The sequence below is a fragment of the Oryctolagus cuniculus genome, chromosome 3 (assembly GCF_964237555.1).
Source record: "Oryctolagus cuniculus chromosome 3, mOryCun1.1, whole genome shotgun sequence".
Lineage (NCBI taxonomy): Eukaryota > Metazoa > Chordata > Mammalia > Lagomorpha > Leporidae > Oryctolagus > Oryctolagus cuniculus.
The window spans coordinates 7,029,472-7,053,833 of NC_091434.1; the positions used below are offsets into that span (position 1 = coordinate 7,029,472).

A 24,362-nucleotide genomic window follows, 5' to 3' on the forward strand; every position below is an offset into this window, starting at 1 on the left:
GGCAGCCAGGGCTCCAAGCCCGTGGCCACTCTGTGCCAGTGTGGGCCACAGCTGAGTGAGGGGCTCAGCGTCCCAGCAGCGTGGGCAGGGACGGCAGAGATCTGTTAGCCCACTCTCCGTGCAAGTCTGCCAGCCGCAGGCCGCCCCGGGGCTGTGCTGAGTCCCGGGGAAGGGGCAGCTTCGCTGTGGCTCCCGCCCTGCCCCCGGCACTCACGTTACAGTAGATGCGCTTCTGCACCCCATAGCGTAGCACCAGCACGTCGAAAGCTTGGTTCAGGACACCCATGACCATGGCCTCCGACTCCAGGGGGCCGCACTCCTGCGGGCACAGCGCTCCAGCTGAGAGCAGGTGCGAGGCGGGCCGGGGTGGGGGTGGGGGTGGGGGAGGGGAGGGGAGGGCGCCCGGCTGGGGGCTGACCTTGACCAGGACAGCGAAGAAGAGGTTGGTGCTGAGCTCCTGCACGCGCTTGGCTGCCATGCGCCGATCGTTGCAGTGGCCGGCCTGCTTCTGCAGAGCCTCGGGCTCCACGTCGGGCGGCCCCCCGCAGCCTGGGAAGAGGGGGGTTCCTGGCAGGGTGCTGGTGTGCGGCCCAGGGCAGAGGAAGGTGGCTTGCTAGGGGCGGGGCCCTGCTGCTGCCTCTGTCCAGGCTGCGCAGAGAGCCCCGCTGTGGCTTCCCCAGCACCGTGCACAGAGGGCCAGTCTCCAGGCCTCCTTGGGCACAGTGGCACGCACTCTGGGGGCAGATGCAGGCTGCCCTGGCCCAGTGTGCCCTTACCTAGTGTGGCAGCCAGCAGGCGGTGCACGATGACGTCGGGGAAGCGGCGGATGGGGGAGGTGAAGTGCGTGTAGAGCGGCACGTTGAGGGCGTAGTGCCGGAACTGCTCCTGGTCGGGCAGCATCCCCGAGCAGAAGTACAGCGCCATCTGGGGACGCGGGACCCAGTCTCAGAGGCAGGCCTGGTGGCTGCTGGGAGGCCCAGAACCTGGCCAGGGGCAGACCTGGGGCAGGTCGGCCCAGCAGCTGCTGGCAGCGCGGCAAAGCCGGGCAGGTCCTCGGGGGCAGCAGCCATACTGCACATGGGCGCCAAGGGGCTGTGGCAAGGCTGGGCAGGGCCAAGGGATACGCAGGCCCCCTCCTGCTGAGGACACAGACGGTGGTGGCAGCACCGAGGACAGCACAGGCAGCCCCACCTCTGCTTGAAACAGGGCTGCTGGGGGGCCCCCGTCTCTCCTCCCTAATGGGACATCATGTCCTGCAGGCTGGTGCTCGCTAGGGCGTGTCACTACAGGGTTCCAGGACAGGTGTGGGCTGTCCCTTCAGCGTAGGACGGAGGTGGACAGGCACGCCTGTGGCCACGCTGGCCCACGCGGAGGCTCAGGAGGCTGTAGGTCTCTGATGATGCCAAGTCCAGCGCTGGAGTGGAAGACCCCCACCCCACCCTGAGCAAAGCAGCAGCCGGCTCCCGGGGCTCTCCCTTGGGCCCAGGCCCAGGGCCTTGCCTGGGGCGTGGCGGACATCTCCTTGGCCCTGACCTCTGCCTGGTAAAGGCTACACTTGCACCGCAGTACCTGTGTCCCCCAGTTCTTCACCCCACACCAGCCAAGGCGGCAGGTTGCTGGGCTGTCAGCCTCAGCTCACCCCGTCGCTGACTGCCTGGCCTTCCCTGGAGCTGAGACACAGAGATCTGAGTTCAGACGGCCTCTGACCAGGCAGGCGCCAGGATGAGGGTGCAGGGAGCATGCCCGGCTTCTGCAGGGCCCAGCACACACAGGGCCTGAGCCTTGGCCTGGGCCAAGCCCCTGAAGCTGTGCTCTCAGGTCCCCGAGCCGCGCCGGGGAGCAAGAGAACAGATTTCCCAAGATCCCCCTCCCCTCTCCCTCACACTCACGCCCTCCTGTGCGCTTGGCCAAACAGCCCGGAGGGCTCAGGTTTCTCTGCATCTTGGCCCTGGAGTCCAGGGCGCAGCTGGTGCCGACCCGCTCGGCTCCCTAACTCTGCTTCCCTTCCAGCCCCTGCTGGGCTCTGGGTTATGTCTGGGGCAAGTCACAGGGGAGGTGGCCGCAGCCTCCACTCCCAGCCATACTGGGGCTTTGTTCTCAGTGATGGCCCAGTTCCCCAGATGAGCTGGGGTGAGGAGGCAGAGGCCTGGCTAGCGGAGGTGTCTCGGGACGGTGGGATGGGAGGGACCGCGGCTTTCCCATCGGGACCAGCTGCCCTGGAACAGCCCGGGTCCTGTGTCAGCAGCTCGCTGGGCCCAGGCCTCTCCCTTCTGTGCTGGCTGCCACCACCCTGTCTGATCCCAGCTCCGCCCCGTCCACAGGGCTGGCAGAGGCGGGCAGCACACTCGGGTCACTCCCCGCCAGCAGGTTCTTGGGCAAAAGTGGCTCCTGAGGGCACTGGCCCGAGAGGTCCAGTCCTTTCCAGCCAGGGAGCCCCGGCGCTGGCTGGCCCTTGGCTGTGGAGGCTTCCAGAGACGGGGGACAGGACCCCGAGGCCCTGGGAGGGCACTGCCCAGGGGCTGCTGGGTCTCCTCTGCCAGCCCTGCAGGAGCCGGAAAGCAGCTGGGAGGGCGAGGTGGCCACGCACAGCCCCTTCGCTGTGGGTGTTCCCGGGGCTTGGTCGGGGGCAGACCGGGGACGGGGGACGGGGAAGGGCAGCCAGGCCTAAACGGCCCCGATGGTCCCATTCCTAGCAAAGCCAGGAGGCGTCAAGAAGGCAGCTGGGGCCGGCTGAGGCCACGGGATTCTCACGAACGGACTGGATGTGCTGAGCGCTGAGCGCTGGGAAGCTCCTCGTCACTCCTCTGGGCTGGGCTGGGCCCACAGCTGGCCCCGTCACCGCCTGCAGCTCCCGCCGGCCGCTGGAGTCGCCCCATTCCCAGGGCACTGGGCCAGGAGCAAGCCCACCCCAACCCCATTCTCTCCCACACAGGTGCGAGGCAGGTGCCACAGGCTGGGCACAGCTGCTCTGTGAACCCCGTTGTCCCCTCTGGGGTCCCTGGTCAACCTCAGGTCTATCTGGCAGGAGGCAGCGAGGCAGGCTCTCACGGCGCTGCCTGGGGACGTCCCGCTCTCCCCATAGTGCTCTGCTTCCCCAGAGGGGGCAGCCCTCTCCCCCCTGCCAGGTCCCCCGGCACAGACGTGTGTGGGGAGGTCGTGGGTGAGGCCCCCTTACCTGCATGGGCCGGGAGTACATGTTGGTGAGCACCTCCTTCCGGGCCAGGGAGTACTTGTCATCGCCAAATGTTTTGGTCAGACTTTTCTAGAAGCAAACCCAGAAACTGGTGTGAGGTATGGTCAGGCTTGGGGAGAGGCTGGTTTTGGGGAGGGAGGTCAGTGGTGGACTCAGCCCGCAGCCTGTGGCCCACCCTGGGCCTGAGACCTGCCCCTCCATGTCTAGCTGGCTGGCTGGACAGGCTGATTTCGCTGTGCCCACCGCCAGGCTCAGAGCTTGGGTGGGAAGGGTCGGTCTCTCCTGTGGAATGAGCCTCAGCCCCAGGAGGCCACGCTCCAGGCAGAAAGTGCCTAGAACCACTGCCATAGGCCCACTCCGGCTTCAGTATCCGGGCTCCCATGCCAAAAGCCTGGGGCCCAAGCCCAGCTCAGCCCTGGCCCCAGGACCCCTACCCACAGCCGGGCCTGCAGTGGAGTCCGTGCCCCTCCCCCACCAGGGCCTCTCCCCCAGGGCGTCCCCCCTGCCTGCCAGGGAGGTCTGGCTGAAAGGGAAGGGACCCCGGCGGGAGGTGGAGACAGCCATGGCCTTGGCCCCCAGCCGCCCGCGCACTGGCACTCACGTTGAGGGCGCCCGCCGAGCTGACGTCCACGGAGAGCCCCATCTGCTCGCAGAACTCCACCAGGTCACTGAGCATCTTGCTCTGGGGTGGAGGGTGCCGGCGCAGGAGAGCCCGGTCGGGGAAGGCCTGGTGGATCTTGTGGGCCACCGCCATGTTGGCTAGGAGCATGAACTCCTCCACAAGCCTGCAGGGACAGCGGGGCGCAGGTGACTTTCCCATCTCTCCTCCTGCCAGGCTCTCTCGTGCCGGGCGGGGGTCAGCGTAAAGAGCCCCGCCCCCCACCAGGTTTGTCGCCATGGTGCTTCCTCTCCAGCCCTGCTCTCGGCCCCCTGGTTTGCAGCGTGCACGCGGGCTCCCCTGCTGGCTGGTGGCCTGTCTCAGTGCCCACATTGGCCCCCTGCTCGCGTGTTCAGCGGGACCTCTGCAGGGTGGTTACACTCCCGGCACCCTTGGGGCTGCCCAGGCCTGTGCAGGGCTCCCTGGGGTGCGCGGCAGTGACGAGGAGCCCTGGGGGGCTGTCCCGTGTGGCACGGCAGCCTCCAGAGGAGGGTTTCTAAGTGGCAGGAGACAGGGACAGCCAGAGGGCACACGCTGTTGGGGTCAGACGGCCAGAGGGCACACGCCGTCGGGGTCAGACAGCCAGAAGAGTGACCCTTCTCGGAGCTCCCTCTCTCTCAATGGCTTCACTTGAGCATAAGAATCGGCAATAAGTATGAATGGACATGGCAAGGAGCGGGTAGAGGGCCGGGGACGGATGGGAGATGGCAGGAGTGGGCCAGCCCGCATCACACAGCCCCGAGGTCAGCCCCTGACCCGCTACTGGGGCGGGAGACCATGCTCTGCTTTCCCCACCTGGGGTTCCCTTGGCAGGACCCGAGTCACACACTCGTAGAAGAGCTGGTGCCTCGGGGCCGGCGCTGTGGCTCAGCAGGTAAAGCCTCTGCCTGCAACACTGGTATTCCATTTGGCACCAGTGGTGTCCTGGCTGCTCCACTTCCGATCCAGCTCTCTGCTATGCCCTGGGGAAGCAGCAGAAGATGGCTCAGGTCCTTGGACCACTGCACCCACGTGGGAGACCAGGAAGAATCTCCTGGCTCTGGCCTGACCTAGCCCTAACCATTGTGGTCCTCTGGGGAGTGAACCAGTGACTGGAAGATCTCTCTGTCTCTCTCTCTATGCCTTTCAAATAAATAAAATAAATCTGAACAAAAACAGCTGGTGCCTCTGGGAAGGGGGCTCGAGTGCCTCTTGGTGCCTGGTGGAGGGGACATACTGTGTGGGCAATCCTGCTCCCTGGGGAGACGGGGCCTAGGGGACCTGGCCAGCTCAGGGGACACTTGCCCCTCCTCCCTTCCCAGCCTGCAGCAGAGGCGAGGGAGGACGCTCTGTGACCTGGAGGTGTGGGTGGTTCTGCAGGGTCAACCCTGGGATCTGGCCAAGCTCTGGGGAAGAAAGGCAGCCACCTCGAGGGGGCCTCAGCCTTGGCTCTGCCCCGCCAGGGTGGGGGGCCTCAGCCTTGGCTATGCCCCTCCCTGGCGCTCCCTGGGGCGCAGCTGTCTCCTGGAGGAGCCCTCCCAGAACGGCAGGCCTGACCTGCAGAGGAGACACTGGCCCTGCACACTCGGCGTGGGGACGGCTTTAGGGGGCCCCACGGCCCACAGCAGGTAGGGTCAGTTTGGCCACGTGACTGCAAGGGTCAGGTCCCAGGTGGCCCTTACGCCATGTGGGAGACCCAGCATGTGCAAGGAGGGGCTTCTGTGTTCCCCTCTGAGTTGTAGTAACAGCCTTTCAGCTGGCCGCCTGCACACCACCTCCCAGTGTGTCCCTATGCCCACCACCTCCTGCGGAAAACCCTTGGGTTCAAGCACCTTAACCAAGCACCACGTCTTCTGAGATGAGGTCTGGATCCGCCTCCACCACGTTCTCACTGTGGGACCCGGAGCAAGTCCCAGGCCCCTCCCGAGCCTCCTCCCCACACCGAAGACAGGATTAGCAGCAGCACCTGGCCACAGGGCTGTGGCTGGGCTACGTGGAGATGACAGACCCCTGCCCTCACGTCCAGGCGTTCTGTCCCTGGGGTCTCGCCAGCTATGTGATTCGCACCCCTGCCACTTCCCAGCCTTGCTGAAGTCCTGCCCAGCCCTGCTGGTCACCCGTGTCACACCCAGCACCGCTGCACTCTGCTGAAGTGGATTTCACACCAGCTCCTGTCCACCCGAGAGGAGCCCCGGGCACTGCAGGAAGAAGTGAGACACGCCTGAGTGCTCAGGTTTCCACATCTGTGCCCTCACCCACCCGACAAACACTACCAAGCGCAGGCCTGCTCCTGGCCCTTCCTCCCCACGCAGTCAGGAATCCTGCGGCATCAGCACCGTCTGTCCCTGGGGTGAAGACGGAGCACCTGTGACCTCAGGGCTGACCCAGGCTGCACTTGGTGAGCCAGGCCGGCAGGTGGCAGCACAGGCCCACAGCAGCAGCACTGCTGCCCCCTCCCCTGCAATGGCCAGAGGAGCCTCCCCAGCAGAGCCAAGCGCCCACGGTCTCCAGTAAGGACAAGTACAAGGACAGAGGGAAGAGACAGGGAGATTCCCCCCGCCCAAGCCAGGAGCCCAGCCAGTGACAACAGATCCCAGGCAAGCCACTTTTCCAGGGACTCCGCTCCATCCCTGGGCCACAGTCACACAGGGCCACAGTCACTGAACGTCTCAACGGAGAAAAAAATATACGTGCTTGTTAACCTTGAAAACAAAACCTGCTTTAGCAGGTCCCGCGGAGTGTCTGGGTCTCCACTTGCCTCTGCATCCCCCGCGCCCCCTGCCGCCGTGGGGTGGGAGTTAAGAGCAGCCGGTGGAACGCTCTCCCAGTCTGGAGGAATCAAGCGTAACTCCAAGCGCCCAAGTCGCCAGCAGGGAGATGGCTGATTCCCGGGAGCTGACAAGGCTCATTACTGATCTAGGACAGCTGGGGGGCCTTTCCCCACACCCCAGCAGTCCTTCCAGTTCTGTCCCCGCAGGTGGGAGAGGGAGGTGCGCAGAGGCAGGGCCTGGCCAGCGCCTGGGCAGTCGGGCCTTCGGAAGCTGGAAAGCGGGTCCCCAGGGCAGCTGGGGGCAAGAGGGCCGAGCACAGCCATGCCGCTAGAAGTTCCACTTGGTTCCACTGAGTTCAGGCTTTGCACCCCCCTACCCCCCCGCAAGTCGGTTCTGAGCGCCACAGCAGGGAGAACAGGTCTGAGCAGCTGAGCAGCCGGAGGTGGGTGTCACTGCTCCCTTCAGGGGACAGCAAAGGGTCTCTCCAGGCTCACAGCCTGGATCTCTGGGGTCAATTCCCTGGGCAGGCCAGCAGGGGGCCCCCAGCACCTGCGTTCTGCAGGACCTGGGACGTGGCACCAGCAGCTTAGAACCCAGGAACTTGTGGGCAGGAAAGAGCTTACAGTTTATAAACTCTGGCCCTGCAGCCCTGGGTCCAGGGGTCTCTGGGCTCCCATTCACACTTCTTCCTTAGCCAAAGCTAGCACGGGGGCTGAGGAAATCAAACAGGTTCTGAGCCAGCACAGGGTGACGGGGCGGGGGGCCCCGATAGCTGACCCCCTACTGCCTCCCTCTTTTGGGGACTATGTGCACAGGCCCAATGGCCAAACCTCAGATGACACTCACGCTGTCCGGGGTGGTTAGGGCACACTGAGGGGAGCCAACACCACGCCCTGGGGCGGAAGGGGCGCCAGGCCCGTGTAGGGGCGGAGCCTGCCTCTGGCTTTGCTCCCTTGGTCTTGGCACCTGCCCTTAGCCGGAAGACCCTCCTGCCCCGGTCACAGCACGCGCAGGTATGAGATCACGCAGGCCTACTGGGGAGCGGGTTCTGGGCTCAGCCACCGCCTAACAACTGCTCTCTACAGGGGCTCAGACGTGGCCGCTGGCCAGGATCACCTTCCAGAACTGCAAGCTAAGCCCTCAGAGACGGAGCTGGAGCCTCCATCGCAGCTTGGCATCTGCTGAGCATCTGGGGCCGTGAGCCGCCGGGGCCCCACAACTCTGGAGGTCTGGTAGGGCTGTGCTGTGACAGACGGCTGGGTGGCACGGCCAGAGCCAAGGGCACAGGATCCTGGCACTCACTCCACCTGCAGCATCTCCTACCAGTGCTCTGGGCCCCAGCGGGCTGTGGGGAGACCAGGGTGGGGGAAGGGCAGGTGTGAGGGGCCCAGCAAAGCTCTGGCCCCACTGTGGCAGACAGCAAGAGATGGGCGGACGGACACACACACGTGAACACACGTGCACGTGTGCACACACACGGCAAAGACAGCTTTCCAGAACTGTGTTTCCCAACATGCATTGTTACTTAAAGAACAATGGCTAGGTATACCTGAAGCGCTGGCCGTTATCCACCACCTTTAAGATACTAAGTGCGCCCTGACCTCCCAAGGAGTGCCTGGATGCGGATCCCTGCTCCGCCATGCCATCTGGAGAGGCAGGAGAGACCAGTGGTTACTCCCCAGCAGCTGGCTTGCAACCCCCGCTCTGCACTTGCTGCGTGGATTCAGACACATTTCCGAACCTCTCTGAGTTCATCTGAGAGGCAGGGATGCAGTGTGCTAGTGCCTGATCATAAGCAAACACATCATCTTCTTACATCTATCGTGCGCGACTGGCCCGAGTGTCTCAACTCTAGGACTTGGGCTAAATCCTCAGCCCCAGCAAGGTTTCTAGAAACTTCTCCTGCCCGCCCACAATGCCACCCCCCATCCAGGATTCCATCTCTTCACCTACAAACAGCGACCTTCCTTCTTCACACCAAACCCGGTCCCGTCCCCTCCCGCCGGGCACTGAGGTCCAGGCCCTCTCTGTTCTCTCTCCCTCCCACCCCTAAATTCTCACGGCCCTCCTGGCTTTGGGCCTTTGCACAGCTGCTCCCATGGCCTGGAATCTCGGGCCGCTGGCTTCCCACTTCTTTTCTCTGGGTGGCTCATCCTCCCGGAGGGCAGGATAAGGGCCACCCTGGCTGCTTCCTTGGAATACCCTCTGCGCCCCATCCCAGAATTCGGCCCCCCCGACCAGGGGCTCTGCCTCCTGCCCATTCCGATGCTGTGGACTCTGGCAGAATGAAGGCTGCTGGGCCGGCACCCAGGCTCCAGTGTGCCTGTTGGGAGGGCTGGGGGCCCAGCGCTCACCTGTACGCTCCTGACCCCCACTGACAGTTGGGAAGGACTGAGCACGTCTCGAGCCTGGCCGAGGTCGCTTCCTGCTCTCTCTGCCCTACCCCCCGTGCTGGACCAAGCACACGTCTCCACTTCAAACAAGATCGGGACAGGGTTACTGAAAACCCCAGAGCCAGCAGGCTCCGCCCGTCAGGGCCCGTGGCTGTTTGTTCTCACACTCACTTTCAAACCTCGGCGTGCTGCCGCGGCCTCACTGCCACAGCCCTGCCAATCACGTGCCCCTGCTGCCCTGGGTGGGGGATGCTCAAGGGAAACAGACCCCCACCCCGAAACACACACACGGGGCAGTCTGTGTGCCCTCGGTGGCACCCTGGGCACCGCTGCCACCACAGCGCCCCAGGAGAGGGTGTCCAGGTACAAGAGAAAGGCCAAGAGCTGGCAAGGGGCAGGGAAATGTCTCACACGGAAGGGATGAACCAGCAACAGCGGCAGGCACAGAACCAAGGGCAGCAGGCACGTTTGGAAAATGACTTGGGGGCCGGCCCGCCCCGGGAAAAGTAGGGAGGGCATAGGGAGGGCTCACAGCCGCCTGGGCCGCCTGGGCCAGGATCTGGACTTCATGTGCGCCGGGGAAGCTGTGCACAAGGGACGGACATTCAAAGGGACGTTAAGCAAGACACAGTGACGGAGCCAGGGGCCAGAGGCAGGGCTCAGCTGGGGATGGCTCCGGCCTGAGGCTTGCAGGTGGGCAGGAGGTGGAGGTAGGGCGGAAGGACACAAGGGGCTCCCTAGGCAGATGGGAACTTCTGGGCAGGGGTGCGGGAGTGCGCTGTGTTGTGAGGCTGAGGTAAGGCAGGTGGTCACAGGCCCGGGAAGGGCCCCTGGAGGTGGCAGGTGGCCCTGCAGAAGCGGGGGGGGGGCGGCTCTGGGGACAGCGGCAGTCAGTCCACGGAGGCTGAGGAGGGCCTAGGGGAGGCTTTCTGGCTGCTGTTCAAGTGTTCCGAGGACCTGGAGGTCTCAGAGGCTGAGATGCCATCGCAGACGGTCTGCCGGCTGCCAGCATCAGGAGGCGGCTCCCGCTGGGGAGCGAGGCCCGCTGGGGCCCGGCCATGTCAGCAAAGGCTGCTGTCTCCTGACTGTGCCCCAGGGGCCCGGCCACAGACCCTGTGTTCCCTGCGCCCCTCGCTCGGCCATCCGAGACGAGGACGAGACGGGCAAGCGCCTGTGGGCCTGGGCACAGGAGAGACGAGACAGGAAGCTTTGTTCCGCCAGGTCCCACAGGGGCCACCTCACCATGGCCTTCCGCAGGGACAGCCTCCGGGAGCCAAGGCGTGGTTCCCACTCAGGGCAGCTCTGTTCCCCTCAGCTGGGCACAGTCCCCAGCCCTAGAACTCAGTGGCTCCAGAGGAGCAGAGGGAGCGGGCCTGGTCGTGGGCTCTCCTGAGGCCTGGCCGTGCTGCCGAGGGCGGGCCTGCTCCTGCCGCAGCCTTCGCGCCCCCTGCCCCGGCTGCCATCTCCTCTGCACTGGGCCTCTGACGGTGCTGCCTATCCTGATGCACTCCACCAGCGAAATGGCCTGCTGTGCCCAGAGCTCTCTCAGCTCAGGGCCCACCCGGGCCAGGGCAGGGCAGCATGGCTGGTGCCCAGACCTGAGGCTGCCTCCATTCTCCAGAGAGCAGAACCCCGTGTGATACAAGAACAGCCTCTTCGGTCCTCAGCCACCAGGGATATTTGATAAGCATTGCTCCCAGGGGCCGGCACTGTGGCATAGCGGGTAAAGCTGCTGCCTGCAGTGCCGGCATCTCACATGGGCACCAGTTCAAGTCCTGGCTGCTCTACTTCCAATCCAGCTCCCTGCTATGGCCTGGGAAGGCAGTGGAAGATGCCCGAGTCCTTGGGCTCCTGCACCCACGTTGGAGACCCGGAAAAAGCGCCTGGCTCCTGGCTTCGGATTGGCGCAGCTCCAGCCATTGCGGCCGATTGGGGAGTGACCCAGCAGATGGAAGACCTCTCTCTCTCTGTCTCTCCTCTCTCAGTGTAACTCTGAATTTCAAATAAATAAATCTTAAAAACAAAACAAAACAAAGAATTGCTCCCAGCCGGGCTCAAATGCACTTCCTCCAAAGAGCAAATTTCTCACATGGGTACCTCCTCTCTGGGGGCGTGGGAGCCCTGGGGTGCAGGCAGCTGCTGGGCCTGTCACAGGAGCGTGCAGCCCCTTCTCCAGGGCTGAGCAGCCCGTGGGGGACCCGCTGCTCTCCCTGCGGCCCCAACCTGAGTGCAGTGCGGTGGCAAAGTGCCAGGGCTCCCGGCAGCAGGGCGGGAGGGGCACCACACTGCGGGCTGCAGGGGACGGGAGACTTTCAAAGCTGCTTGTTGTAGCTTTCTCCTGGGCCAGGCCAGGGTGGAGCTGGTGGCCTGGGAGCTGGAGAGTGCAGGCCTGCAGGGAGGGGGCTGCAGGCAGAGCCTGGGGGGCCTCAGAGGGAACTGACTGCTGGGCGCCCACCCACAGCTGTGCCATGCGCCCTGCTGCAGGCCTCCAGGCCGCGGGTGCTGTGGCCGCGGAGCCAACCGCAGGTCGCAGCTCGGGCCTCTCGCTGACCCCTCTCCTCCCGGGCTTGCTGCAACCTGCTGAAGGGTTGGCCATTCCCAGGAAACCACAGGGAGATGAATGGGGCCTGGAAAACCCCAGAGGAGCAGGCCTCTGGAGCCAGACATAACAGGCCCTGCGGGTGAGCCGGAGCCAGGTTTCCTATTCCGCGAGGCCCAGTCCACCCTTGCTATAGGTCCGGCAGGCGGGGCCCTGCCGCAGCAGGCACGTCTCAGCTGCTTGCTTTTCTAGCACGAAAGGAAGTCTCCAGAGGCTAGCCCTCGGGTCCCAGCAAAGGCAGGCCCGGCGGCTGCGGGAGGGAGGGGCAGAGCGCAGAAACCCTTTGTCAGCGTAAAGCTAGCTGGGGAGCCTGCTCCCTCCCAGGCTCGCTCCCTGCACGGAGGCGCAGGGCAGCAGCAGCGCAGCTTGGGCTGCACAGCCTTGTGGAGCGGGGCAGTTGGGGCCCGCTGGCTCCCTGACGGTGCTGACACATACACCCTTCTCCAGCGCCAGCGACTGCCCAAGTGGAACTGGCCCCACAGCAGAGCCGGCGTGGCTCAGCCATCGCGCAGAGCAAGCCGGGCCCCCGCTGGCTCTGCTGCCCTGCTCGGGCTGGCGTTCCCTTTCACGCTCTGTAGCCCTGGACCAAAACCAGCTTGGACAAGCCGGGTGGGGCACCTGTGCCCTCCCTCACCGCAGGAGGGATCGACTTTAATTTTCCAGTTAGGCTCTGGATGCTGTTATCCAAGGGAGAAGAGCACTGTGGATGCACAGTCTCTATCTCACACTCACACACACACACGCACACACACACACACAAAGACAGCTAGGTGAGACAGAGAGGAAGCTGGTGCTGTCCTCACATGCTTATCTGCAAGTGTGACCCCCCACCACCACTACGTAGCCTCTGCCAACGGGCAAGTGACGAGCAGCCCCCCCGGCTTCTCCCGGGGAGAAGCTTTGCTCTGCACGAACTGCACACTTCGCACACCTCTGAAAGGTGCTCCCGCCCCCGCAGCTGCAGGGGAGCAGGTGCCCCCGGCCACGCGGCCACTGAAGGCAGCAAGGAAACAACCGTGACTGGCCCCAGCCAGGCTCTGCCCGCTTTCCCATTCACTCCCGCAGATCCTCCCCGGGGAGGGGCGCTCTGTAAAGTCGCAGAAGGTGACCGGGTGGCTCTCCTGCCGCAGCTCGGTCCCTGGACATGGTCTCCTGACATGGCCTTTGGGACTCTTGGCTCTGTTCTCCACCTCCAACTGTTGCTGGGGGAGGGGCTGCCAGGGTAGCCGCAACCCATGCTCGCCTGATAAGTAGAGGAAAAGCCAGTGGGTTTATAGGGTTTTCTGGAATGGGCGAAGGGGAGTTCTGCAGGAGTAGTGGCTCCTGAGCCATCGACAAGGGCTCTGGACTCCGCGCCATTCCAGGGCAGGGGCTTCCTCCCAGCCAGGCTCGGGCAAGCCCAGGGGCGTGGCACCTGCACGTCTGTGAAATGACTTGCGTGAGATTCAAGGGCACCCAGGAAGGGACTGGAGGGTCCCCTTCTGAAAAGCACGAAGCTTCCATGCAGGGCACACATGATCAGGGCCTGCAGAGGCCATGGGGAACCTCGTGAGTGGACCGCCTGGGACGGCAGGGCTGGCGGAGGCTTGGCTCACGGAGTGGCCCTGGCGTGGGTGCAGTGAGCTGCCGTGGGCTGTGGCAATCAGTAGGAGAGCCCCCATGATGGTTCCTTAATCCACACTGGCTCCAAACCCAAGCCACAGCCTGACTTCCTGTCTGCACCTGTCCCAAGGCTGGGACAAGGCAGGAGAGGTGGCGGAGCAGGGAGAGTGTGCACTGGCGTGGGGACACGGTCAGGGCTGATGGAGCCGGCAGAGCAGCCGGGGAAGCTCCTGGCCCCGCTGTTCAGACTGCCCGGCTCTGACCCAGCACCTGTGGGGCTTCTCGTCACTTGCCTGTTGGAAGTGGCTACATAGCGAAGATGGGGTCACACTTCCAGCTAAGCGTGTGGGGGCAGCACCAGCTTCCTCAAACAGCACAGCCCGTGAAGCCTTCTGGGAAACCATCAGCGCTCCTCCGTTCTCCCCGGCTCACAAGGCCGAGCTGAGGGCCACAGCCAGGGGCGCTACGTGGTTGGGACCCGGGGGACTGGAGCCAGGGTGCTGATGGGAGGTTCTCCTGCTCCCTGCTTCGCTGCACTCTGCTCCAGTCCAGCCCAGAGGGGCCCAGGGAGCGTGCTCAGAGACCTCCTCCACGGCGCCTCTCGGGCCTGGCCACCTCCTCGCTCCTACAGTGCAGTCTTGGCGTCAGGGTGCCACCCGTCCACACCCGTGATCACCTCACTCGAGGAAGTGGGCACAGGGTTTCTCACTAGCACCAGACCCAGGACTGTGGCCTGCCCCTGAGGCCACGCAGGCACCCGGGGTGGGGGGCCGGGCATCTGCGGCGGTCTGCCACAGTGCTACCATCCTTCCTCCTCTGACGGGCAAAGGCCACAGCAGAACACAGCTGAGCTTCTTCACAGGCGGTTCTGGCCAGGCCGGAGGACCAGCTGCAGCCCTCCAGGCCCCTCTCGGGGGAGGGAGAGACCCTGCTCAGCCCTGCAGGCCCCTCTCCGGGGGAGGGAGGAGACCCTGCTCAGGCCTGCAGGCCCCTCTCGGGGGAGGGAGGAGACCCTGCTCAGCCCTGCAGGGCCCTCTCGGGGGAGGGAGAGACCCTGCTCAGGCCCTGCAGGCCCCTCTCAGGGGAGGGAGGAGACCCTGCTCAGGCCCTCCAGGCCCCTCTCGGGGGAGGGAGAGACCCTGCTCAGCCCTGCAGGCCCCTCTCGGGGAAGGGAGAGACCCTGCTCAGCCCTGCAGGCCCCTCTCGGGGAAGGGAGAGACCCTGCTCAGCCCTGCAGGCCCCTCTCGGGGGAAGGAGGAGACCCTGCTCAGCCCTGCAGGCCCCTCTCGGGGGAGGGAGGAGACCCTGCTCAGCCCTGCAGGCCCCTCTCAGGGGAGGGAGGAGACCCTGCTCAGCCCTGCAGGCCCCTCTCGGGGGAGGGAGGAGACCCTGCTCAGCCCTGCAGGGCCCTGTGCTCCCTCTCACAGTCAGCCCTCATCTCTCGCCTGTGCTCTCTGGTAAGCAGCGTGTACGGCCCCCCGCCGACCAGCAGAGCTTCGTGAAACTCAAGCCCACTGCATAGCTGCCACCTCTGGAAGTGGCCGAGCTACTGCCACACGGTCATCTGCATCAGCAGGGAGGTGGCACTGGCCTCCCAGGGCACGTCCAATGGCTGGGTGCGGGTCAGGCAAGTGCAGGACAGCCCGCCTCCCAGGGACTCCCAGGGACCAGTGTCCTTAGACTACACCATCTGCCAGGGCAGAGGGAGTTCTGAGGAGGGCGGGGCTGTGGCCACTGCACGCAGGAGTGTGGTGGGAGGCCCATGGCCCCTGTGCTGCATCTGGGACACTCCTAGAGTTTCAAGGAGAGAGGGTCCGGGCAGGCGGGAGAGCCGCTCTCTTTCTGCCTGGGACCCTCAGGGGCCCTGTCCCACCAGCCAAGCCCAAGAACCTTGCCGGGGGCTGGCCGGGCCTCTTCTCTCTGGACTCCTGTCCCTGGACCCCACCCTGCCTCCTTCTCACACAGCACTTGCCTCCTGGGTGGGCTGGGGCTTCCCGGGTCTCCCCCTGCAGGGCCCCTCACCGATGCCCCTGATGAGAGGAGGGCTGCCTTGGCTTTCCCACGTGGGCGGGCGCATCACTGCTCTCCTCTGTCCCCTACCTCTTGAGTATTGCTTTACCCCCTGTCTTCCCCGATGGCCAGTGGGCCTCAGGGGGAGCGGCTAGGTCGCTCTCATCCCCGGTGCAGAACCAGCCTCCAGCAGGCGACCGGCAGGGTTTGCTGAGCAAGCAAAGGAACCATGTTTGCGTCTGGCCAGGAAAGCGCTGGGCACACAGTCCCAGTGCACGCGGTCCGAGGGGAGACGTTCCGGGCCCCTTCCTGAGTGCTGGGGAATCTCTAGGGGCAGTGGGAGAGGACCCACCTGGCAGGTGCCACATTTCTGCACACAGGGCTTCCTAGGGATTCCCATGGTTCCTGGCTGGAGGCCAGCTCTACTGGGGCACTGACCAATGCTAGCCTCGGGGCTCCATGGAGGCCTGGCCCGGCTGGGCAAGGAGGGCACGGCCCCAGGCAGCAGCAGCTTACTCCTGTTTCTGTCTCGCTGAGGCAACAGGGAAGGCAGGGAGCTGTCACGCAGGCCGCCTGCTGGTCTGCTCTGGCCTCTGCCCTGGGCCCTCACAGGGCTGTCCTGGAGGCGGGCACAGCTCAGCCGAGAGAAGTTCTGCAGGGCCTGGCGCGCGCTCAGCCATCCCATAAACATCAATCACCAGCATCACCCTGGAAACGCTCTGGCTACACTTCGGGGACAAGAGTCTGGGGTGACTAAAACCCAGAGCAGGAAGGGGAGGAGCGAATACCCAGGCAGTGGCTGGGCAGCCCCGTGTCCCCGACCTCACACAGGGCGGGACAGAGACGCTGGCCTCTCCCCGGGCACCGGGCTCGCATCAGCCGGCTCCTGCCCGCGTCAGAACCCCATCAGCTTCCCAAGCAGTCTGCACTCCGGGGCAGCACACCCCGCCGAGTGCCAGGCACTCGCCACCCTCTCCCCACAAAACGTTCCCCCTGCATGGCAGTAAGCTGGTGGGCTCTCCCAGGGTCACAAACCGCGAGGCCCAACCGGCGCTGCCGGCTCCCGGGAGACGGCGGCTGTGTTAGCGATGCCCGAGTTAAGTCCGATGACACGCAAGCCCGGGGAATATGCCAGAAAAAAGCCTCAAGGAGTAAAAGTTCCTTCTTCCCCCAGAGCACAGCACTGCAGAATCCCAGTGGTGGCTGCCCAGCATGCAGACGGCGGGGAGCAGCTACCCATTCACTATCCACACTGGCGACGTTAAGGAGAAGTAGGTTTAGATGTGACTGGCGGCCTGTAAGAACCGAGGCAGAACGCCCTAGTGTGAAAGGCGCCCTAGACAAGCCAGCCAGTCCCACGGAATAGGCGCAGTGCCATCTTACTCATCTGGGACTCACAGGAACTCTGCAGAAGCAGGAGACGGGCAGTAATGCAGAAGGCACGTGGCCGCTGCACACGGCGGGCCGGCAAGGGTGCACAGCAGAGGAGAAGTGACCACCAGCCCTGACAGCCAAGGGCAGACCAAGATGGACGGCCGGGGCCTTGGAAACACTTGGAAAGCACAGGGCAGAGGCAGGCGGCACAGGGGAGTGTGGGGGCCTCAGAGAGAACCCTTCTGTCACAACGGAAACGTTTTGAATAATCCTAAATTATTAAAAAAGGGGCTACATTGCCGGCGCCACGGCTCACTAGGCTAATCCTCCGCCTAGCGGCGCCGGCACACCGGGTTCTAGTCCCGGTCAGGGCGCCGGATTCTGTCCCGGTTGCCCCTCTTCCAGGCCAGCCCTCTGCTGTGGCCAGGGAGTGCAGTGGAGGATGGCCCAGGTGCTTGGGCCCTGCACCCCATGGGAGACCAGGAGAAGCACCTGGCTCCTGGCTCCTGCCATCGGATCAGCGCGGTGTGCCGGCCGCAGCGCGCCGGCCACGGCGGCCATTGGAGGGTGAACCAACGGCAAAAGGAAGACCTTTCTCTCTGTCTCTCTCACTGTCCACTCTGCCTGTCAAAAAAAAAAAAAAAAGGGGGGGGGGCTACATCATGTCTGTCTGACACCATTAAAGTACGATATATAAATTTAAGTTTTAGGGGGCTGGCACTCTGGTATAGCGGGCAAAGACACCACCTGCACTGCTGGCATCCCATATGTGTGCAGGTTCGAGTCCCAGCTGCTCTACTTCCCATCCAGCTCTCTGCTATGGCCTGGGAAATCAGTAGAAGATGGCCCAAGTACTTGGGCCCTGCACCTGCATGGGAGACCCAGAAGAAGCTCTTGGCTCCTAGTTTTGGATTGGCCCAGCTCCGGCCATTGTGGCCTTCTGAGGAGTGAACCAGAGGATGGAAGACCTCTCTCTCTCTCTCTGCCTCTCTAATAAATAAATAAATCTTCTAAAAAATTAAGTTTTAGGTGCTTAGAAGAATAGATCTTCCAGGTATAGACATGGATCTGTGAATATTTCCCTGTATATCACTCTTTTTTTAAAAAAAAATTATTTATGTATTCGAAAGGCAGAGCTAGAGAGAGACACCTTGCATCCACTGGTTCATTCATCAAACAGTTTCGACAGCCAGGGCTGGTCCAGGCCATGGCCAGGGCCCTGAACCTACATCTGGACCTCCCACGTGAGTGGCAGACGCACAAGCACCTGGGCCATGTCTGGGGCTTCCCCAGGCAATCAGCAGGGAGCTGGATCGCAAGTGGGCCAGCAGGGACTTGGAATGGGTGCCATGTGGGATGATGGTGTTGCAGGTGGTGGCCTAATTCACTGTGCCACAATGCCAACCACTGAAGACTCCTGTGGTTGTATAGCGACCACAGCTGGTCTGCCGTGAGGAAGCAGAGGGTGGTCCGGGCACAGCCACAGGGTGCTCAGAGCAGGGAGTTCGGGAGGACGAGTGCGGCACCCCTGCCCCCAGGCCTGCCTCGGGCTCGGATTCTTCTAGATGGCCCGAAGGTCCCAGATGATGAGAACCCGCTCCCGACCCCGCTCAGCACAGCCCACTCCCTGCTGGCCCCCTGGGCCTGGGGAGCAGACCTCTGCTCGTCCTCCACCTAGAGCCTGGCCCCGTGGTGCCTGGCACATCTTTGGGGCGGGCATGTGGTCACACGGGTCGGCCTCGCCCTGCTGTGTGGGTTTTCAGAGCTCGGTGAGCTCTTTCCCCAGCTGGGTGCCCACCATCAGGGGACAGCAGTCAATGAGTTCAATTCTTCCTCCGTAGCTGGAGCAGGTGCTCGGGCACTGATAGCCTCTGTCTGCCATCTCCCAGCCGCAATGCCCAGGAGAGCTGGGGAGTGCACAGCCAGCAGCCCAGCGAGCCAAGCACGTCTGGTCCCCTGCCAGGCAGCTGCAGGAGGCGACATCTTTCCGGAGGCTCAGACAACCTGCAGTCCTGTGGCCTGACTCTCGGGGGGCCTGGGCTCTGGGTGTCCACGGACCCAGGAGAGGGCGCTGACACAGAGGCACTTGCTGCATTGGCCTGAGGCCCCGCCCATCACACGTCCTGTCACCATGCCCTCATCAAGTACCAGGGCCTCTTCTAGGTCTCCTTGAAGTCTTGGGACTGAGCAAGCTCCTTGGGTTTAAAACCGCTTGGCGGAGCCATCGGTTTGTAGAGGCTGAAAGTGACCTGAGAGCAGTGTTCCCCCAGTGGCAGATGCTGATCTGCAGATGGGCAAACACCCAGAGCAGAGCAAGGCCGTGGGCCATGCCAGAAGATTCCAGAAAAGGTACAGATGTGGTGAAAGCAGGCCGATTCGCACTGCCCTCTGTCACTGGTAAGAGCGTGTCGCCACGCACTATAAAGCATCTGGAAAAAAAGCCCCAAACACAACACAAGCGAAGGCTCCGAGTCACGCTGGCTTGCTGCGGTCCCAGGAGCTCCCGGAACGGAGGAGCCGACTGGAGGGATTTGGGCAACGTTACACAGAGGAAATTTAACCGAGAAAGAAGCAGCCGCTCGCTGTGCGCAGCCCTGTGTGAAATGAACCAACAGAGTGTTCACTCAACTGCAAGGTCACTGGGTATTCTGAGGGTTTCGAGAGTCCTGGGTGTCCTAGAGTGTCTGTTTTGTGGGGCAATCTCTGGAGTGCATCCTTGGGGCTGCAAAGGGAGGCGGTGAGAATACCGGGGGAGGGGCACTCCCAGGCCCGGGAAGCTCCGTCCTGTCCCAGGGGCCGTCTGGGTCTCTACCTCTCAGTGCCCCCGTCCTCTCTCTAAGTCTCAGTGTAGCTGCATGGGTATCATGACCCCTAAAGGGGGACAGACGGCTTAAAAACACACAGTCCTCTCCTGCAGCCTGAACAGCCAGACCAGGGGGAAAACTGTCAACCCCCACGCCTACCCCGGGGCACCAGCCAGCAGGAGACACACGGCAGCCCAGATGCGAGGAGAGCAGCAGGTGCAGCCCCTCGGGGTCGCAGGCGGAGGCCTCTCAGTTGGAGACCCCTGGCTGCCCAGTTCCTCCCATGGCAATGGAAACCAGAGGAAGGTGGGACCGGGCAGATGACAGGGGCAGGAGGAGATGGGGGGAGGGGGTTGTGGAAGAAAGGACTGGGGCTGGTAAACCTGTGGAGTTCAGCTCTCCTCAGGGACATCCTTGACAGCAGCAGGATTCCTGGGAATGGTTAGAGTCACCATTCTCCCCGGAAATCAGGGTGCAGCAGGAAGAGCCTGGGCGCTGGCGTCAGACAGCTCTGGTTGAACCCCTGGACATCTGCACAGGAGTTCAGCCATGAGATCCTTCCGTGAAGTGGACTGGGCAACCCCCACCCCCAACCCTGCCAACACACACAAGGTTAAATAAGGACGAGCAGGTGTCTCGTCGCAACATCAGTTCCTTTTCTTTCAAACTGCCCACCCCCAGCCCATAAACCACTGCCATGCTTCCAAGTATTCCAACCCATGCTGCAAACTCGTCTTGGGGAAAAATCACGTCAAGCATACACCAAAGCGAATGTCAGTGACTATCTTCGTAATCTGAAAGGAGCTTGTGGGAACCGCTCTTCTCTGAGGTCAGGAACGAGAAAGGGATGTCAGCTAGGACTACGTCCACTGAGCACCGCACACCGCAATGAGGCAGGAAACACAAATACATCGTAAGAGAGCTGGAAGAGAATTGAATGATAAAACTGTCAAACTCTGCAGATGACACCACTTGGTATAGAGAATCAGAAAGAATCTACAAATTATTTGAATTTAGTAAATAAATTAAACAAGATCCCTGGATACAAGATCAATAAAAGTAGATTGTATTTCATTATATTGCAACAGAGAAAATGAAATTCCTAAATACCATTTAAAATAAACACCATAGAGCAAACCTAATCTAGATGAACAAGACCTCACACAGAAAATTATAAACATTATTATTATTATTTAAAGATTAATTTATCTATTTGAGAGGCAGAGTTACAGAGAGAGAAGGAGAGAGAGAGAGATCTTCCATCTGCTGGTTCACTCCCCAAATGGCCGCAATAACCAGGGCTGGGCCAGGCCAAAGCCAGGAGCCAGGAGCCTTTTCCAGGTCTCCCACGTGAGTCAGGGGCCCAAGGACCTGGGCCACCTTCCACTGCCTTCCCAGGCCATGGCAGGGAGCTGGATTGGAAGTGGAGCAGCTGGGCCTTGAACAGGAACCCATACAGGATGCTGGTGCTGCAGGCTGTGGTTTTACCCGCTATGCCACAATGCCAGCCCCTATACAATATTATTGAGAAAACTAGAGGAGATCTAAATAGAGGGACACACCATGTCTGTGGGGTAGAATATTCAAAATATAAAGCACCAAATTCTCTCACCCTGATTCATAGATGCAAAACAATCTCAGCATAAATCGCCTGAGTCTGTGCATGAATACTGCAGCTGACATGACTTTAAAAATGCTTAATTTTATCATTATTATTTTCTGACACTCTGATTCTTAAGTGTGTGAAAATGCAAAGGGCTAAGAATAGCCATGTGCTCTTTACAGCAGGGCAAATGGAAAGTGTAGCTCCACCGGATGTTAGGCACCAATTCCGACAGCATGGTGCAGGCACGAGGACAGACGTGTGGGGGCACGCGGAGGGGCTGCTGCTAAGCTGGGACAGCTGCTGGGGAAGCCACCACTTGCAGCATCTCACATCGAGCGCTGGCTCAATTCTGGCTGCTCTGCCCCCAATCCAGCTTCCTGCTTGCTAACGTGTCTGGGAAAGCAGGGTCCTTGGGTACCTGCTACCCACGTGGGAGACCTGGATGGAGTTCTTGGCCCCCAGCTTGGACTTGGCCCAGCCCTGGCCACTGCGGCGGCCATTTGGGAACTGAATCAGTGGAAGATCTCACCCTCCTCTCTGCTCTTCTGTCACTCTGTCAAATCAAACTAGCATTTTTTTTTAATAGATAACAAAGATCAGAAAAACTGAATGGAATACAGAAACTGACCAATGCATATATGGGCACTTTTTTTTTTTTTTTTTTTACAAAGGTGCACTGTGGAACACTGGAAAAAGCTTTTCAATAAATGGTGACAGGTTAGTCAGATACCCACATGGGAAAAACAAACTTGCTGTACTACATTAAAAAAAAAAAAAAAACTCTGGGTAGATTCTTCTAGAAGATAATGTAGGAAAATGTCCTCATGATTCTGATACAGGTGGAGATTTTTAAAATGGGATACGAAAAGCACTTAACCCCATAAAGAAAAAGACTGAGACACCGAACTCCGTTAAAATTGAGCATTTCTGCTCATGAAAACAATACCAAAGAGTGAACAAAGCAGACTGCTGGGTGGAGGAAGACACTTGTACATGAATAATCAACAAACGATTCACACCCAGAATGGAGAAGACGAGAACTGAAGAAGAAAAGCAGAAAACCCGCAGGAAGGCAGGCGAGGGATGGCACAGCAGGCTAAGCACTGCTCAGAACGCCTGCATCGCATCCTGGGGCGCTGTCTCGAGCCCTGACTGCTCTGCTTCTGACCCAGCTGCCTGTGACTGCACCTGCTAAAGCAGCAGAGGATGGCCCAGTGCTTGGGTTCCTGGACCACACATGGGAGACCCAGATGAAGCTCCGGGCTCCTGGTTTTGGCAGAGACCAGCCCCAGCTGTAGTAGGTGCTTGGGAGAATAAACCAGCAGACGGAAGATTTCTCTGTCTCTTTGCCTCTCAAATAAATAATTAAAAAAAAAAAAAAAACAGGCAAGCAGGGGCTGGTGCTATGGTGTAGTGGGTAAAGCCGCCTGCAGTGCCAACATCCCATATGGGCGCCGGTTCGAGTCCCGGCTGCTCCACTTCTGATCCAGCTCCTGCTATGGCCTGGGAAAGCAGTAGAAGATTTCCAAGTCCTTGGGTCCCTGCACCTATGTCGGAGACCTGGCAGAAGCTCCTGGCTCCTGGCTTTGGATAGGCGAAGTTCTGGCTGTTGTAGCCATCTGAAGAGTGAACCAGCAGATGGAAGACTCCCTCTCCCTTTTGCCCCGCCCCCCCCCCCCCGCCTCCCTGTAACTCTGATTTTCAAATAAAAATTTTTTTAGAAAAACAGAGGTTTGAGGTGATTCTCTGCCGAGCAGCCATGGAACACACGGACTCTCCTGCGTTGCTGGTGGAGTTGCTATGACTGAGTACGTGCGTTCCCAGGTCTATCACAGGAAAGAAACACACACACCCCTGCACCAAAGGACACGCATGAGCAGTTATTTCTAGTAACTGCAAACTGGAAATAGCCTAAATGTCGACGGGATTAATGCCAGCTGCATAAACTGTGGTGTGTTCATGCAGAGGCCAGTCTTACAGCAATGGAAATGAATGGATGAAAGCTAGGTGCAAGCAATGGGCGCATTCTCTCACATACATAACACAGAGAGAAGAACCACAAAACCGAGCATCTCATTCATACCAAGTTCAAGGCCAGGCATACTAACCCCTCGTGTTAGAAGTTATACTGGTGGTATCCTTTTTGGAGGAAAGGGACACGCAGGAGACCCCTGGGGCTGTCACGTGCTATTCCTGGGTTCTCCCCTTCTAATACTCCCTTGAATTAGAATCTTACGACTTGTACACTATTCTCTGTGCACGTCAGAGTCCAACACCAAGTTTGGGATGGGCATTTTGTGCAGTAGTCCTGCCCACACGGAACTGATGCCAGACAGCACCAGCGGCAATGGGTCCCGGTGGCCTCGCGCACACCACGGCCTTGGCTGCTCCCGAGAGCTTGCCCCGGCTCTTCCCTGGCAGCCTCACCCGCAACCTCCCCGCCCCCCCAAAGCCCCTCCTCGCCCCCAGCTTCCTGCTCCTCTTCTCCTAAGCCGGGTTTCACCAGGAACAAGAATGGCATTCTTGGTTCTGACCTGGAGCACCTGCGGGAGCCCCGGGGCTCTCCCCCTCTGCCATGGATGGCTCTTGGGTAACAATGGCTGCACTGTGGCCTGAGGAGCTGGCACCAGATCCCCGTGTCGACAGAACACGTCATTCCCAAAGCACAGGGGAGTGCTGGTGCCGGTCTGAAGTTGCTCACTTTGCTTATTCAGGGGGAAGGAAGAGGAAGAGGCCAGTAGAAGGAGAAACAAACGACACAGGCATTGGCACTGACCCAGGAGCCCCCTGGCCCCTGCAGCTGCCCTGACCCACATGCAGTCACCTGCAGCCACACTTCCTGCTGGGGCCGCGGGAGGCCTGCTCCCCTCCGGCGAGGTGCACGCTCCTGGGCCCTGATGCAGCCCACGGCCTACAAGGGCCGAGGCTCCTCTAAGAGGCAACTGTGGCTCTGGGTTGAGGACTTCTCGTTGGCCTGGCTGAGCTTTGCCTAAAACCAGGCTGCATCCTGGGACGCCCCACCCGACCTCCCTCCTGCAGTTTCCTCCCCAGGGTCAGTCTTGGGTGGGGCTGAGACGCCGTGGTCTTCTCCCACCTCTCCCCTTCTACCCCTCACACCCCACCTTTGCTCGGCATCTGCCTCTCAGCACGCTCAGGCTGATCCTAGGGGGGCCTGGGGTGGCTGCGAGGAACAAGTGGGATGGAGCTGGGCACCGCCCCCCCCCCCACTGTCCCAGCTGCACGTGGCCATGGACAGGGCCTGGCACAAAGTGCCAGCTCAGCTGCCCGGAGACCTGCTGGGACGCCGGTGCATCACTGGGCGCTGCTGTGAGCACTGGGGAACCCAGAGCCACAGCGCCCACAGGGACACCCC

The 24,362-nt window shown here is 61.5% G+C and overlaps 1 protein-coding gene across 8 annotated transcripts in view; it reads right to left on the reverse strand.

Annotated features, from left to right (window-relative positions):
* Window positions 1-24,362, reverse strand: part of DIS3L2 (DIS3 like 3'-5' exoribonuclease 2) — a 385,604-nt gene that overhangs the window by 2,054 nt on the left and 359,188 nt on the right. For all 8 annotated transcript variants that reach the window (XM_070070055.1, XM_070070058.1, XM_070070061.1 and 5 more), the window contains 5 exons: window positions 3,795-3,978; window positions 3,176-3,262; window positions 777-924; window positions 419-549; window positions 215-319 (listed from right to left, as the gene is read on the reverse strand). In XM_070070055.1, coding sequence (XP_069926156.1) covers window positions 215-319; window positions 419-549; window positions 777-924; window positions 3,176-3,262; window positions 3,795-3,978 — 655 coding nt within the window. The remainder of the gene's footprint in view (window positions 1-214; window positions 320-418; window positions 550-776; window positions 925-3,175; window positions 3,263-3,794; window positions 3,979-24,362) is intronic.